This window comes from Scyliorhinus torazame, chromosome 27 (assembly GCF_047496885.1).
Source record: "Scyliorhinus torazame isolate Kashiwa2021f chromosome 27, sScyTor2.1, whole genome shotgun sequence".
Lineage (NCBI taxonomy): Eukaryota > Metazoa > Chordata > Chondrichthyes > Carcharhiniformes > Scyliorhinidae > Scyliorhinus > Scyliorhinus torazame.
In genome coordinates, this window is record NC_092733.1 from 42010914 (window position 1) to 42027867 (window position 16954).

The window sequence follows — 16954 nt, forward strand, 5'->3', positions numbered from 1 at the left end:
CAGATGGGTGACCGCTAGAAAGGGCAGGCAGTCAGCGCAGGAATCCCCTGTGGCTGTCCCCCTCTCTCACAGATATACTGTTTTGGATACTGTTGAGGGGGATGGCTATTGGGATAAAACAACAGCAGCCAGAACAGTGGCACCACAACTGGCTTTGTTTGGCAGCAGGGGAGGGCAAAGTGCAGGAGAGCGATAGTTATAGGGGACTCGAAAGTAAGGGACACAGATAGGCGATTCTGTGGACGTGAAAGAGACTCCAGGATGGTATGTTGCTTCCCTGGTGCCAGGGTCAAGGTTGTCTCTGAATGAACGCAGGACATCCTGAAGGGGGAGGGTGAACAGCCAGAGGTCGCAGTACACATAGGTACGAACGATAAAAAACTCCCTGTGCCACGTGCCAGTGAGGCTAGAAATAGGAGGACAGTGCAGCTAAATATGTGGCTAAACTGGTGGTGTAGAAGGGAGGGTTTCAGATTTCTAGACCATTGGGATCTCTTCCGGGGAAGGTGGGACCTGTACAAGAAGGACGGGTTGCATCTAAACTGGAGAGGCACCAATATCCTGGCTGGGAGGTTTGCTGGAGTCACTCGGGAGGATTTAAACTAATATGGCCGGGAGGTGGGAACCAGAGCTTTAGCTTAGGTGAAGGGGAAATAGAGAACAAAAGTAAGAGAACTTGTCTGCTCAAACGCAGTGGTTTTAAGTGTATTTGTTTCAAGGTCAGAAGCACAGCAGGTAAGGCAGATGAACTTCGAGCACTGATTAGTACTGGCAACTATGATGTTGTGGCTATCACAGAAATGTGGTTAGAGGAAGGGCAGCATTGGCAGCTGAACGTTGGAGGATACAGATGCTTCAGGAGAGATAGAGGGGGATGGAAAAGGGGTGGGGGAGTAGCATTACTGGTTAAGGAGATTACAGCCATACTGCGGGAGGACACCTTGGAGGGCTCATACAATGAGGCAATTTGGGTAGAGCTGAGGAACAGGCAGGGGACAATCACAATGTTGGGGGTTTATTACAGGCCCCCCAACTTCCAGCGAGAGATAGAGGAGCAGAGATTTTGGACAGGTGCAAAAGTAACAGGGTTGTTGCGGTCGGGGATTTTAATTTCCCCGATATTGACTGGGACTCTTTTAGTGCTCGGGGTTTGGATGGGGCAGAGTTTGTAAGGTGTATCCAGGAAGCCTTCTTTTTTTAAAAATATATTTTATTGAATTTTTTTCCGAGCAACATTTTTCCCGCTTACAAAACAAGCGAAACGATAACAGTAACAAAACAGAAATTTTTAAACTTTTTAACAATAGTAATAATAGTAGTAATAATATACAAGTAACAAAACCTCGTACTCTATTGCCCTATACTCAACTGCCTACACCCCCCCCCCCCCCCCGGGTTGCTGCTGCTGGTCATCCGTCTTCCCTCTAACGTTCCCCTAGGTAGTCGAGAAATGGCTGCCACCGCCTGGTGAACCCTTGAGCCGATCCTCTCAGGGCAAACTTTATCTGCTCCAGTTTAATAAACCCCGCCATATCGTTTACCCAGGCCTCCAGTCCGGGGGGTTTCGCCTCCTTCCACATGAGTAGGATCCTGCGCCGGGCTATGAGGGACGCAAAGGCCACGACATCAGCCTCTTTCGCCTCCTGCACTCCCGGCTCTTCCGCAACTCCAAATAGAGCTAACCCCCAGCCTGGTTTGACCAGGGCCTTCACCACCTGCAAAATCACTCCCTTCCAATGCCGGGCACGCCCAAAACATATGTGCATGGTTTGCCGGACTCCCGCCACACCTCCCACATTTGACCTCCACTCCAAAGAACCTGCTCAATCTTGCCCCCGTTATGTTCTATGTTCTATGTTCTTATGTTCTATGTGTGCACTATGTAGCACCTTAAATTGAATCAGGCTAAGCCTGGCGCATGAGGAAGAGGAATTTACCCTGCTTAGGGCATCAGCCCACATACCCTCCTCTATCTCCTCCCCTAATTCTTCTTCCCACTTTCTTTTTAGTTCGCCCACCGACTCCTCCCCCTCTTCCCTCATCTCTCTATAAATCTCTGACACCTTGCCCTCTCCGACCCACACCCCTGAAAGCACCCTGCCCGGGATACATCCCGTGTCGGGAGCCGCGGAAATTCCCTCACCTGTTGTCTAGTAAACGCCCTCACCTGCATATATCTCAAGAAATTCCCCTGGGGTAACTTATACTTTTCCTCCAGTGCTCCCAAGCTCGCAAAAGTCCCATCTATGAATAAATCTCCCACCTTCCTAATTTCCAACTGGTACCAGCTCTGAAATCCTCCATCCATTCTTCCTGGGGCGAACCTATGGTTGTTCCTGATAGGGGACCCCACCAGGGCTCCCCGCACCCCTCTCTGTCGCCTCCACTGTCCCCATATGTTCAGTGTTGCCACCACCACCGGGTTCGTGGTGTACTTTTTCGGTGAGAACGGTAGCGGCGCCGTCACCAGTGCCTCTAGACTCGTCCCTTTACAGGACCTTCTCTCCAGCCTTTTCCACGCCGCTCCCTCACCCTCCATCATCCATCTACGTATCATTGCCACATTGGCGGCTCAATAATAATCTCCCAAGTTCGGTAGTGCCAGTCCTCCTCTGTCCCTACTGCGCTGCAGGAACCCCCTCCTTACTCTCGGAACTTTCCCTGCCCACACAAAGCTCGTAATGCTCCTATCTATTTTATTAAAAAAGGTCCTGGTGATTAAAATAGGGAGACATTGAAATACAAATAAGAACCTCGGGAGGACCATCATCTTAATTGCCTGCACCCTGCCCGCCAGCGATAAAGGCTGCATGTCCCACCTCCTAAAGTCCTCCTCCATTTCTTCTACCAGCCGTGTCAGATTAAGTCTGTGCAAGGTTCCCCAGCTCCTAGCGATCTGAATCCGCAAGTATCGGAAGTTTCTTTCCACTTTCCTTAGCGGTAAGCCTTCTATCTCTCTACTCTGGTCCCCTGGATGTATCACATATAATTCACTCTTCCCCATGTTTAGCCTATACCCCGAAAATTCCCCGAACCTCCTCAAGATTCGCATAACCTCTATCATCCCCCCCCGCTGGGTCCGACACGTATAGCAATAGGTCATCCGCGTATAACGAGACTCGGTGTTCTTCTCCCCCTCTAGTCACCCCTCTCCATTTCCTGGAGTCTCTCAGCGCCATGGCCAGAGGTTCAATTGCCAGCGCAAACAACAATGGAGACAGCGGGCATCCGTCTTGTTCCCCTATATAATCGGAAATACTCCGATCTATGTCGACCTGTAACTACGCTTGCCGTTGGTGCCCCATAAAGTAGTCTAACCCAGCGAATAAATCCGTTCCCAAACCCAAACCTCCTTAACACTTCCCATAAATACTCCCACTCCACCCTATCAAATGCCTTCTCTGCGTCCATTGCCGCCACTATCTCTGCCTCCCCCTCCACTGAGGGCATCGTTATCACCCCTAATAGCCGTCGCACGTTAACATTCAATTGTCTCCCTTTTACGAACCCAGTCTGGTCTTCGTGCACCACCCCTGGGACACAGTCCTCTATCCTCGATGCCAGCACCTTTGCTAGCAGTTTGGCGTCCACGCTCAATAGTGAAATAGGTCTATAGGACCCACACTGCATCGGATCTTTGTCCCTCTTCAAAATTAGCGATATCGTCGCCTCCGACATTGTCGGGGGTCGTGTCCCCCCTTCCCTGGCCTCATTGAACGTCCTCGCCAACAACGGGGCCAACAAGTCCACATATTTTCTGTAGAATTCCACCGGGAACCCGTCTGGCCCCGGGGGCTTCCCTGCTTCCCAGTCCCTTAATAACCTCGTCCACCTCAATCGGCGCCCCCAGGCCTGCCACCGCCTGCTCCTCCACTTTCGGGAACCTCAACTGATCCAGGAACTGCCGCATCCCCTCCTCTCCCTCTGGGGGCTGAGACCTATACAGTTCTTCATAAAAGGTCTTAAACACCTCATTTATCTTTCCTGCCCTTCGCACGGTGTCTCCCCTTTCATCCCTAATTCCTCCTATCTCCCTCGCTGCTGCCCTCTTTCGCAGTTGGTATACCAACAGGCGACTAGCCTTTTCCCCATATTCATACCTCCTCCCCTGTGCCTTCCTCCACAGTACCTCCGCCTTTCTGGTGGTCAGAAGGTCAAACTCGGTCTGGAGTCGTCTCCTCTCCCTGTACAGCTCCTCCTCAGGGGTCTCTGCAAATTCCCTGTCCACCCTTAAAATCTCCCCCAGTAATCTATCCCTTTCCTTGGCCTCTGTTTTCCTTTTGTGGGCCCCAATAGAAATCAGCTCTCCTCTGACCACCGCTTTTAGTGCTTCCCAGACCACTCCCACAGGGACCATCGTCATTGACCTCCAGGTAACTCTCGATACACCCCCTCACTCTTGCACACACTCCCTCATCCGCCATCAGTCCCACATCTAATCGCCAGAGTGTTCTCTGCTCCCTGTCCTCTCCTACTTCCAGGTCCACCCAATGTGGGGCATGATCCGAAACCGCTATGGCGGAGTATTCAGCTTCTTCCACCCTAGAGATCAACGACCTTCCTAGAACAAAAAAATCTATCCGGGAGTACACTTTATGGACGTGGGAGAAGAAGGAATACTCCCTAGCCCTGGGTCTAAGAAATCGCCATGGATCCACTCCCCCCATTTGGTCCATAAACCCCTTAAGTACCTTGGCCGCTGCCGGCCTTCTTCCAGTCCTTGAGCTGGGTCCAGCACCGTATTGAAGTCCCCTCCTAAAATCAAATTTCCTGCCTCCAGGTCTGGAATACGCCCCAGCATCCGTCTCATGAACCCCGCATCGTCCCAATTTGGGGCATACACATTAACCAACACGACCTCCATTCCCTCCAGCCTACCACTCACCATTACATATCTACCTCCACTATCTGCTACGATGTTCTTTGCTTCAAATGCTACCCGTTTCCCCACCAAAATGGCCACCCCTCTGTTCTTTGCGTCCAGTCCTGAGTGGAACACCTGTCCCACCCATCCTTTCCTTAGCCTAACTTGGTCCGCCACCTTTAGGTGCGTCTCTTGGAGCATAACCACGTCTGCCCTTAGTCCTTTCAAATGCGCGAGCGCTCGGGCCCTTTTTATCGGCCCATTCAGGCCTCTCACGTTCCACGTGATCAGCCTCACTGGGGGGCTACCTGCCCCCCTCCCGTGTCGACTAGCCATTACCTTCTCTAGGCCAGTCCCATATCCCGCCTCCGCACTCCCGCTCGCTCCCCCAGCGTCGCATTCCGCCCCCGACCACCTTCTCTTTAGCCATTTCCTTTTGGATTTCCGCAGCAGCAACCCAGTTGTCCCCTTCCCCCCTCCCCCGCTAGATCCCTATCTAGCTTGATTGCTCCCCCCATATCACTTCCGTAAGTCAGCTGACTTCAACTGACCCCGGCTACTCCTGCTCGCTCCTCGGCCCCCCCGGTGTGAGGGAACTCCCATCCGCCTTGCGCCTGTTTTCCTGCCTTATTCTTTCTGGCGCGGGAACATCCCTTTACCTGTCCCGCCTCTTATGGCGCAGCTCCCTTTCCCCTCCCCCTCTCCTTCCCCATTCTCTGACTATGTCCCGCCTCTCCCCCCTCACCGGCGCCCACATTTCCCTAGTGTCCCCCCCCTTCCCTGTTTACTTCTCGCTTAACTTTCACCATCCCATTAACAAAAACAGTAACAGTTCCCTGCAGCATTCGTCCCTCAGTTCCGGTCCAGTTTCTCTTCATTGATGAAGGACCATGCTTCCTCCGCCGTCTCGAAATAATAATGTCTCTCCTGATGCGTGACCCATAGTCTTGCCGGCTGCGGCATCCCAAACTTCACCTTCCTTTTGTGCAAAACCTCTTTGGCTCGGTTGAAGCTCGCCCTCCTTCTCGCCACCTCCGCACTCCAATCCTGGTAGATCCTTACCACCGCATTCTCCCATCTGCTGCTCCGCACCTTTTTGGCCCATCTCAGGACCTCTTCTCTGTCCTTAAGGCGGTAGAATCGCACGATTATCGCCCTCGGTGGTTCTCCCGCTTTTGGTCTTCTCGCCGGGATCCGATTTGCCCACTCAACCTCCATGGGGCCCGCAGGGGCCTCAGCACCCATCAGTGAGCTCAGCATCTTACTTGCGTACGCTCCACAGTCCACTCCTTCCACACCCTCCGGGAGACCTAGTACCCTAAGGTTCTTCCTTCGCGCTCCATTTTCAAGGGCCTCAATCCTGTCAGCACACTTTTTATGAAGTGCCTTGTGCGTCTGAGTCTTGACCGCCAGGCCCAGGACCTCGTCCTCAATACCTGACAACTTCTGCTCCACCACGCGAAGTTCCATCTCCTGGGTCTTTAAAGTCTCCTTAAGCCCCTCAATTGCCTGTAACAACGGGGTCATTACCTCCTTCTTCAGCAGGTCCACGCACCGTCTCACCACCTCGTCCTGCTCAGGCCCCCATGTCACCTGTGGTTTCTCCGCCGCCATTTTGTTTCACTCCCTCTCTCTCTCTGATCTTCTGGCTGCAGATTCTTCAGGCTGCAGCCGCCGGCGCCGGTTTTTCCCTCCGTCTTTCGGGGGGGACTCCCTTCCCTCGCGCCTCGCACCGGGTTTTACGGCCGTCCAAGTCCCCGTTGGGGCTCTTAAAAGAGCCCGAAGTTCCGTCGGAGCTGGAGCCGCCGAAACGTGCGGCTAGCTCATCCCTGCCGCAACCGGAAGTCCCAAGGAAGCCTTCTTGATGCAATATGTAGATGGTCCAACTGGGGAAGGGGCCGTACAGGACCTGGTATTGGGGAATGAGCCTGGACAGGTGGTTGAGGTTTCAGTAGGGGAACATTTTGGGAGTAGTGACCACAATTCCATAAATTTTACGGTACTTTTGGACAGGGATGAGGGTAACCCTCAAGTTAAAGTGCTAAACTGGGGAAAGGTAAATTCCGATAACGTAAAATTATTTGGATTGGGTGCGGCTGTTGGAGGGTAAATCAACATGGGACATGTGGGAGTTTTTCAAGCGAGTTGATTAGGATTCATAAATGCCACGTTCCTGAGAGAACAAAGGGTAAGTACGGAAAGTTAGGGAGCCTTGGATGAGTGATATCATGAACCTCGTCAAAAAGAAAAAGGAGACTTTTGTACGGTCTAGAAGAGTGGGAACAGTCGAAACCCTTGAGGAGTATAAAAAAAGTAGGACGGTACTCAAGTGGGAAATTAGGAGGGCTAGGAAGGGTCATGAAAAATCCTTGGCAAGTAGGATTAAGGTGAATCCCAAAGCTTTTGATTCATATGTAAAATCAAGAGGGTGGCCAGGGAAAGAATTGGACCACTTAAGGACAGTGGGGGAATCTATGTGTTGAGCCAGAGGAAATGGGTGAGGTACTATACAAGTACTTTGCATCAGTGTTCATCAAAGAAAAGGACTTTGCGGAAGATGATTCCTGGGTAGGGTGTGTGGACAGTCTGGGTCATGTTGACATCGAAAAGGAGGTGGGATTGGGTGTTTTAAAAGACATTACGGTAGATAAGGCTCCTGGGCCGGATGGGATTTACCCCAAAATACTGAGTGAAGCAAGAGAAGAAATTGCTGAGGCCTTGACTGACAACTTTGTATCCTCATTGTCTACAGGCGAGGTCCAAGGACTGGAGAAAACCTAATGTGGTAACTGCTGTTTAAGAAAGGTAGCAGGGATAATCCAGGAAACTATAGGCCGGTGAGCCTCACATCAGTAGTAGGGAAATTATTGGAGAGAATTCTCAGGGACAGGATTTATTCCCATTTGGAAACCAGTTGGCTCATTAGCGATAGACAACATGGTTTTGTGAAGCAGAGGTCGTGCCTTACTATCTTGATCAAGTTTTTTTGAGGAGGTGACAAAGGTGATTGATATGGGGAGGGCGGTGGATGTGGTTTACATGGACTTCAGTAAAGCCTTTAACAAGGTGCCTCATGGCAGACTGGTACAAAAGGATCAGAAGTGAGATGGCAAGTTCGATACAGAACTGGCTAGGTTGGAGACTTGGGCAGAGAAATGGCAAATGGAGTTTAATCCAGACAAATGTGAGGTAATGTATTTTGGTCGGTCGAGCATAGAGGGGAAATATACTGTAAATGGCAAACTCTTAGAATATAGAAAGTCAGGAGGGGACATGAGATGTCTTTTGGCAGGTAGGATCAAGGATTACCTTAAAGCTTTCTATAGATATGTCAGGAATAAACAAATGACTAGAGTAAGAGTAGGGCCAGTCAAGGACAGTAGTGGGAAGTTGTGCTTGGAGTCCAAGGAGAGGTGCTAAATGAATATTTTTTGTCAGTATTCACACAGGAAAAAGACAATGTTGTCGAGGAGAATATCGAGATTCAGGCTACTAGACTAGAAGGGCTTGAGGGTCATAAGGAGGTGCTAGCAATTCTGGAAAGTGTGAAAATATATAAGTCCCCTGGGCCGGATGGGATTTATCCTAGGATTCTCCGGGAAACTAGGGAGGAGATTGCTGAGCCTTTGGCTTTGATCTTTAAGCCATCTTTGTCTACAGGAATAGTGCCAGAAGACTGGAGGATAGCAAATGATGTCCCCTTGTTCAAGAAGGGGAGTAGAGACAACCCCGGTCTATAGACCAGTGAGCCTTACTTCTGTTGTGGGCAAAATCTTGGAAAGGTTTATAAGAGATAGGATGTATATTCATCTGGAAAGGAATAATTTGATTAGAGATAGTCAACACGGTTTTGTGAAGGGTAGGTTGTGCCTCACAAACCTTATTGAGTTCTTTGAGAAGGTGACCAAACAGGTGGATGAGGGTAAAGCAGTTGATGTGCTGTATATGGATTTCAGTAAAGCGTTTGATAAGGTTCCCCATGGTAGGCTACTGCAGAAAATACAGAGGCATGGGATTCAGGGTGATTTAGCAGTTTGGATCAGAAATTGGCTAGCTGGAAGAAGACAAAGGGTGTTGGTTGATGGGAAATGTTCAGACTGGAGTCCAGTTATTAGTGGTGTACCACAAGGATCTGTTTTGGGGTCACTGCTGTTTGTCATTTTTATAAATGACCTGGAGGGCGTAGAAGGATGGGTGATGACACTAAAGTCGGTGGAGTTGTGCACAGTGTGGAAGGATGTTATAAGTTACAGAGGGACATTGATAAGCTGCAGCGCTGGGCTGAGAGGTGGCAAATGGAGTTTAATGCAGAAAAGTGTGAGGTGATTCATTTTGGAAGGAATAACAGGAAGACAGAGTTAATGGTAAGATTCTTGGCAGTGTGGATGAGCAGAGAGATCTTGGTGTCCATGTACATAGATCCCTGAAAGTTGCCACCCAGATTGAGAGGGTTGTTAAGAAGGCGTACGCTGTGTTAGCTTTTATTGGTAGAGGGATTGAGTTTCGGAGCCATGAGGTCATGTTGCAGCTGTACAAAACTGGTGCGGCCGCATTTGGAGTATTGCGTGCAATTCTGGTCGCCGCATTATAGGAAGGATGTGGAAGCATTGGAAAGGGTGCAGAGGAGATTTACCAGAATGTTGTCTGGTATGGAGGGAAGATCTTATGAGGAAAGGCTGAGGGACTTGAGGCTGTTTTTGTTAGAGAGAAGGTTAAGAGGTGACTTAATTGAGGCATACAAGATGATCAGAGGATTGGATAGGGTGGACAGTGAGAGCCTTTTTCCTTGGATGGTGATGTCTAGCACGAGGGGACATAGCTTTAAATTGAGGGGAGATAGATACAAGACAGATGTCAGAGGTAGGTTCTTTACTCAGAGAGTAGTAAGGGCGTGGAATGCCCTGCCTGCAACAGCAGTGGACTCGCCAACACGAAGGACTTCGAAAAGTCATTGGATAGACATATGGACGATAGGCTGTAGAGTGGTTTCACAGGTCGGCGCAACATCGAGGGCCGAAGAGCCTGTACTGCGCTGTAATGTTCTATGGGCGTGCAGGTCCACAGATCTTTGAAAGTGGCAACACCAGTGGACAAGGCAGTCAAGAAAGCATACGGCATGCTTGCCTTCATTGGACAGGGCATAGAGTATAAAAACTGGTAAGCTACAGTTGTATAGAACCTTGGTTAGGCCGTACTTGGAATATTGCGCACAATTCTGGCCGCCACACTACCAGGAGGCGGCTTTGGACAGAGTTCAGAGGAGGTTTACCAGGATGTTGCCTGTTCTGGAGGGTGCTAGCTATGCGGAGAGGCTGAATAGACTCTGTTTTCATTCGAACAACGGAGGTTGAGGGGTGACCTGATAAGAGGTCTACAAGATTATGAGGGGCATGGATAGAGTGGATGGGCAGGGACTCTTTCCCAGGGTGGAGGGGTCAGTCATCAGGGGGCATAGGCTTAAGGTCCGAGGGGCAAGCTTTGGAGATGTGCGAGGCAGTTTTTCAAAAAAATTTTTTATAAAGGTGCTGGTTTAGCACAGGGCTAAATAGCTGGCTTTTGAAGCAGACCAAGGCAGGCCAGCAGCCCGGGTTCAATTCCCGTACCAGCCTGTCGGGGGAACAGGCGACTAGGGGCTTTTCACAGTAACTTCATTTGAAGCCGACTTGTGACAATAAGCGATTTTCATTTCAGAGAGGGTGGTGAGTGCCTGGAACGCGTTGCTAGGGGAGGTTATGGAAGCAGATACACTAATGGTAGGGGCAGCACGGTAGCCTTGTGGATAGCACAATTGCTTCACAGCTCCAGGGTCCCAGGTTCGATTCCGGCTTGGGTCACTGTCTGTGCGGAGTCCGCACATCCTCCCCCTGTGTGCGTGGGTTTCCTCCGGGTGCTCCGGTTTCCTCCCACAGTCCAAAGATGTGCGGGTTAGGTGGATTGGCCATGATAAATTGCCCTTAGTGTCCAAAAATTGCCCTTAGAGTTGGGTGGGGTTACTGAGTTATGGGGATGGGGTGGCGGTGTTGACCTTGGGTAGGGTGCTCTTTCCAAGAGCCGGTGCAGACTCGATGGGCTGAATGGCCTCCTTCTGCACTGTAAATTCTATGATAATGGTGACCAAAAGGCATCTTGAAAAACACATGGGTAGGATGGGTATAGAGGGATTTGTGCTGAGGGTTTTGGCCAAGGGTGGTATGACCGGCACAGGATTGGAGGGCCGAAGGGCCTGTTCTTGTGTTGTATTGTTCTTTGTTCGTTCAGATGAAGAAGAGACAGGTCTTGGTGATAGAGAACACATGGCAGCAGAAACTCAGTTCCCAGCCAAATACGAGAGCCTGGCTCAACGGGCGAGAGAGTGACCAGAGGGAGCCAAAGACCCAGATTTCAATCTGCTCGGCAATTAATTAAAAAGCAAAAATGCTGGAAGTACTGAGTAGGCCAGGCAGCAGAGAGAAAGAGTGTCACCACTCAGGCTGACGATGAAAGAAGCTGCAATGGGAACTCTTCCTCGATGCAGATCTCTCCTGCTGTGGACTGCCAGCCTTTTCTGCTTTTCCTCCAGATTTTTAGCATCGCAAGTAGTTCACTTCTCAATGTTTAACTTACTCCATTTGTAACTTTGAGTGAGCTGCCACCTCAGCCATTGCGGGGACACCAGCAATCATGATTACTCACTCCATCAATGTGGACAGTAATCCATTCACCCAGTCTTTAAACCGCTTGCAGTTCATAATCACATCATCCTCAGGACATTGACAGCAATTCCCACACGTCACCTACAGGGATTTAGTTACCGGCTCATTCCACCTACGGCGGGTAGCACGGCTGCCTCACAGCGCCAGGGACCCGGGTTCGATTCCGGCATCAGGTGACTGTGTGGAATTTGCACGTTCTCCCCATGTCTGCGCGGAGGTGGTGGGGGGGGGGGGGGGGGGGGGTCAGTCTAAAGATGTGTAGATTAGGTGGGGGGGAGAAGAGAGAAAGAGATTGGACCTATTAGGGTGCTCTTTCAGAGGGTTGGTGCAGACTTAATGGGCCGAATGGCCCCATTCTGCACAGGCAGGATTCTACAGATGTCAGATCTTTCATGGGAATATCGGGATACGGACCCCGGAAGTGTAGGTTTTAGGTTAGACGGGCAGCATGGTCGGAGCAGGCTTGGGGGGCCAAAGGGCCTGTTCCTGTGCTGCACTTTTCTTTGTTCTTTTTTGTTACGAACCTCCAAAACATTAAGCCAGCAAGCTCCAGCCTTGGATTCCTACTGCAAAGTCCCGTGGCAAAGGCTGTTTGCTCTCAGTAGCCGAGGGAGGGTTGCTGCAGCGAGAAGACACCCTGGGAGCTGACATGGTCAGCACAGAAGCTTCCTGTCGATAGCCTCTTGCAACTCCCAAATGTAACACTTCCCCAAACATCTAGGCAGCTACGGGTGACACAGCAAGCACACAAAGCATTCTGCGCCGGCACTCACCTTAATGTTTGGCATGTACTTGGAGAATCTCTCATACTCTTTGCTGATTTGGAAAGCCAGTTCCCTTGTATGACACATGACCAGAACAGACACCTGTTCAAAATGGGGGGGGGGGGGGGGAAGAGAGAGAGAGAGAAAGAGAGTACAAATTAATTGTGTCGCTACTCTGAGCGTAGTTACCAAAACTGGACATCTACGGGCTAACAGCTCACCTGCTGATCTAAAACCTAACGACCCACGTCTAGTATAAAAATTGGCAAGTCATGTTGCAGCTGTATAGAACCTTAGTTAGGCCACACTTGGCGTATAGTGTTCAATTCTGGTCGCCACACTACCAGAAGGATGTGGAGGCTTTAGAGAGGGTGCAGAAGAGATTTACCAGAATGTTGCCTGGTATGGAGGGCAATAGCTGTGAGGAGCGGTTGGGTAAACTCGGTTTGTTCTCACTGGAACGACGGAGGTTGAGGGGCGACCTGATAGAGGTCTACAAAATTATGAGGGGCATAGACAGAGTGGATAGACAGAAGCTTTTTCTCAACCTTTAGCAATGTGCACCAGTTCTTAACTCCTCTCGTTCCTGGGCACCACCAGCCATTCAGCAGTTTCTCATCAGGCCGGTTTTTCCCCAGTGAAAGGCGACGGATATCAGGGTCAACCCAATGCTGCTGTTTGCAGAGATCCACGAACACTCTGGATGAAAATCACTCGGAGCAGCAGCTGAAAGCTCACACCAGCACGGTGGGCCTGAAGTTGGAACCTCCATAATAAAAGGGGCCCAATCTGGCAGGATTTGAGTACCTCTTCTCTACCCTCTCCAAAAGACCTAAAATTTTGGACATGCGTTTAGTAATGATCTGGGGAGATGGTGGTGCAGTGGGAATGGCACTGGACGACTGGCTAATGCTCTGGAGACACCGGTTCAAATCCCACCACGGCAGCTGGTGGAATTTATATTTAGTTAATATTTAAATAAATTAGATTAGTAATAAATCTGGGTTATCAAGCTAGTCTCAGTAATGGTGGCCATTGCAACTACCATCAACTGCCGTAAAAACCCATCTTGTTGCTTTTAGGGAAGGAAATCCGCCGCCCTTACCCGGACTGGCCTACGTGTGACCTCAGACCCACAGCAATGTGGTTGACTCTTAACTGTCCCTCTGAAATAGCCGAGCAAACCCCTCAGTTCAAGGGGAATTAGGGGTGGGTAACAAATGCGGACCAGCCAGCGACCCCACATCTACTGAATGAGTAAAGTAAGAAAAATCTGGTCAATGGTCAAAGGGAGAATTAAGACAAATAAACGGAATTCCATCCCGAGCCTGTCGATTTGTCGGACACGAGAATACCAGCATGTCACAGGCTGTGTAACAAACAGCACGGTACATCCTGTAAAATCTCTGGGATAGGCAGTAACGGGATCCGGGCTCACCAAGCTTTCCACTGCGTTCAGGATACATTTGTTTTGTCCGCTTCAATTTCGATCTCGACAGGCCAACGACCAAATCAGGATAACCACCACCTGCAGCGATTTGGTTTTGTACGAGGTGGCTTTAAGGTCAAAGCACCATCACGCACCCAATCCTAATCTCATCGGGCAAATTACCTGTCCGTCAACTGCCTCCAGCTGCTGCAGAGTAGCAAGGACAAACACAGCGGTCTTTCCCATTCCAGATTTGGCCTGACAGAGGATGTCCATCCCGAGAATTGCCTGAGGAATGCATTCGTGTTGAACTGGAGAGAGAAAGCAGGTGCAGCAGTTAGGTACCGTACCACGTCTGTTATTTGGGGCTAACACAGGCTCACCAAGTGTGCCTGGCCATTTACCGTGACCCTCACCTGAAACAAAATACTGAGAAACAAAACATCCAACAATTGACACTGGCGAATTCCTGTGAGGAATGTACTGGCCACTCGGCCGCGCCGTGCTCCACATGTGCCTTCGCCAGCCCCTGTGCATCGAAGCCTCTCCGATTCGTTATTTCTCCATCATCTATGGCGTTTATTCCAAGTTAAATTCTCATCCCTCTCTGGGATGAACCTCCGATCGGATAAATTAGCGACCATCTCGTACTCGTGACCTCCGACCCAAGACTGACCGCCCCGCATCACTGACGTAACCGTAGGACAGTCTACACTGGCTGCCATCCAAGTGAACATAAAACATACAGTGCAGAAGGAGGCCATTGAGTCTGCACCGACCCACTTAAGCCCTCACTTCCACCCTATCCCCGTAACCCAATAACTCCTAACCTTTTTGGTCTCTAAGGACAATTTACCATGGCCAATCCACCTAGCCTGCATGTCTTTGGACTGTGGGAGGAAACCGGAGAACCCGGAGGAAACCCACACACACACGGGGAGGATGTGCAGACTCCGCACGGACAGTGACCCAGCGTGGAATCGAACCTGGCACTCTGAAGCCACAGTGCTTTCCCAAGCTTGTGAAGTGTGTCGATTTACTTCTGCTCTGCCCAGCAGTAACTTTCTACATCCTCAAGGTCGCAGGAGATGGAAGTCAGTGAGCCGATCACCTATCTACAAACCCACAGAGACTCGAGACCTATTGAAGGATACTGGCTGGTCAGGTCTTACCTTCTGAAGGGTGCTCAAAGCCACAGTCCACAATGGCCCGCAGAAGCTCGGGTTTCAAAAGGAAATCTCTGAAGCCAGAGCTGTGAATGGAGACATAGGAACCCTTCACATCTTTCTTTGCAGGAGCTGCTGCTGGCTCTGCCACAGTCTGGTTTTCATCATCCTCTTCATAATCCAACAGCTCATTCTCAACATCGTTCTCTGCCATCTTGTCTGACTGAAGCAAAGAACAACAGATTCAGATGAGCCGATTCAAAAGCGTTTTATTCCCCATCCAATCCGTTGAACCCAATTTCTGTCCCCCGTGCATTCCCGCCAGTGAAATTGCTATTGTGAGGACAAAGTAATGTTACTGAACAGAGGAGTGGAACAGATGGATTGCCCTCTCCAGAGCTCTCACCCGTTCAGTTAAACCCCTGTCCCAGGAGTGTTCCTGACACAGCCTCCACCCCCCCAGACCTCTTCGCTGCTCATCCCAACTCACCATCCCTGCTCACATCTCCTGACCATCACTTGCAAGCAACTGACACCAACTCTATACCACACATGCTCTCTTCCATACCCCTTGTGAGCCCCCCCTTTTCCTCTCTGTGACCCTCTTCCTCCCTCAGCGACCATCCCCTTCCCGCCGTGATCCTGTCTTTCTCCTCCCCCCTCAGTGGCCCCCTGTCTCCACCACTCATTGAGCCCCTTTCTGTCCCTCAGTGATCCCATCTTTCTCCCTCACTCAGTGACCTCCTTTCTTCCCGTGATCTCCCTGTGATCCCATCTTACTCCCGTGACCCCCATTGCCTTCCTCAGTGACCCCCTCTTTCTTTCTCTCCTCCCTCAGTCATCCCCTTTTTGTCCCTCGATGAACCGCCACTTTCTCTCCCTCAGTGACCCCCTCTCTCCTCCCCCTCCTCCGTGACCCCCTCTCTCCCCTTCCTCAGTGACCCCCTCTCTCCTCCGTGACCCCCCCTCTCCCCCAGTGACCCCCTCTCTCCTCCGTGACCCCCTCTCTCCTCCGTGACCCCCCTCTCCCCCAGTGACCCCCCTCTCCCCCAGTGACCCCCCCTCTCCCCCCTCAGTGACCCCCCTCTCCCCCAGTGACCCCCCCCTCTCCCCCCTGTGACCCCCCCTCCCTCAGTGACCCTCTCTCCTCCCTGGGTTGGGGCCCCGGGCCGGGTTGAGGCCCCGGGCCGGGTTGGGTTGAGGCCCCGGGCCGGGTTGGGTTGAGGCCCCGGGCCGGGTTGGGTTGAGGCCCCGGGCCGGGTTGGGTTGAGGCCCCGGGCCGGGTTGGGTTGAGGCCCCGGGCCGGGTTGGGTTGAGGCCCCGGGCCGGGTTGGGTTGAGGCCCCGGGCCGGGTTGGGTTGAGGCCCCGGGCCGGGTTGGGTTGAGGCCCCGGGCCGGGTTGGGTTGAGGCCCCGGGCCGGGTTGGGTTGAGGCCCCGGGCCGGGTTGAGGCCGCGCTCCGCTCCCACCTGCCGGCTCCTCTCCGCTTCGTCGCCAAATGGCCGCTCGCTCGGCTGGCTCCGCGCGGGCAGGGAGGCAGCCAGAAGCCCCGCCCCCCGCAACCGCGCCCATTGGCCGGCACCGCCGTCACTCTGACAGTCACGGGCTCCCATTGGCCGTCGTGCGCGGCATCCGGTGACGTCAAAGGCGGCTGCCCTCCCCCAATGGCGGCAGAGCCTGTCACTCAGGCCGGGGGCGGGGCCGCGGCCGGGCCTTCAACAAACTTTATTGACACAAATTCAAATTTGGAGAAGGGGGAGGTATGAACATGGGATGATGATGGGGGGGGGGGGGGGGGGGGGACGATGATGGGGGGTGATGATGGGGGGGATGATGATGATGATGAGGGATGATGATGATGGGTGATGATGATGGGGGGATGATGATGATGGGGGGGGGATGATGGGGGATGATGATGGGGGGATGATGATGATGATGGGGGGATGATGATGGTGGGATGATGATGGGGCGGTATGATGATGGGGGGATGATGATGATGATGATGGGGGGTTGATGATGGGGGGGATGATGATGATGGGG

The 16954-nt window shown here is 51.7% G+C and overlaps 1 protein-coding gene across 1 annotated transcript in view; it reads right to left on the reverse strand.

Annotated features, from left to right (window-relative positions):
* The window catches only part of LOC140403369 (spliceosome RNA helicase DDX39B-like), a 48963-nt gene extending 32458 nt beyond the window's left edge, over positions 1 to 16505 (reverse strand). The window contains exons 1-4 of the mRNA XM_072491283.1: positions 16384 to 16505; positions 14922 to 15138; positions 13933 to 14060; positions 12330 to 12422 (exon numbers count right to left, since the gene is read on the reverse strand). Coding sequence (XP_072347384.1) covers positions 12330 to 12422; positions 13933 to 14060; positions 14922 to 15129 — 429 coding nt within the window. The 5' untranslated portion in view covers positions 15130 to 15138; positions 16384 to 16505. The remainder of the gene's footprint in view (positions 1 to 12329; positions 12423 to 13932; positions 14061 to 14921; positions 15139 to 16383) is intronic.
* Positions 16506 to 16954: the final 449 nt, after the last annotated feature.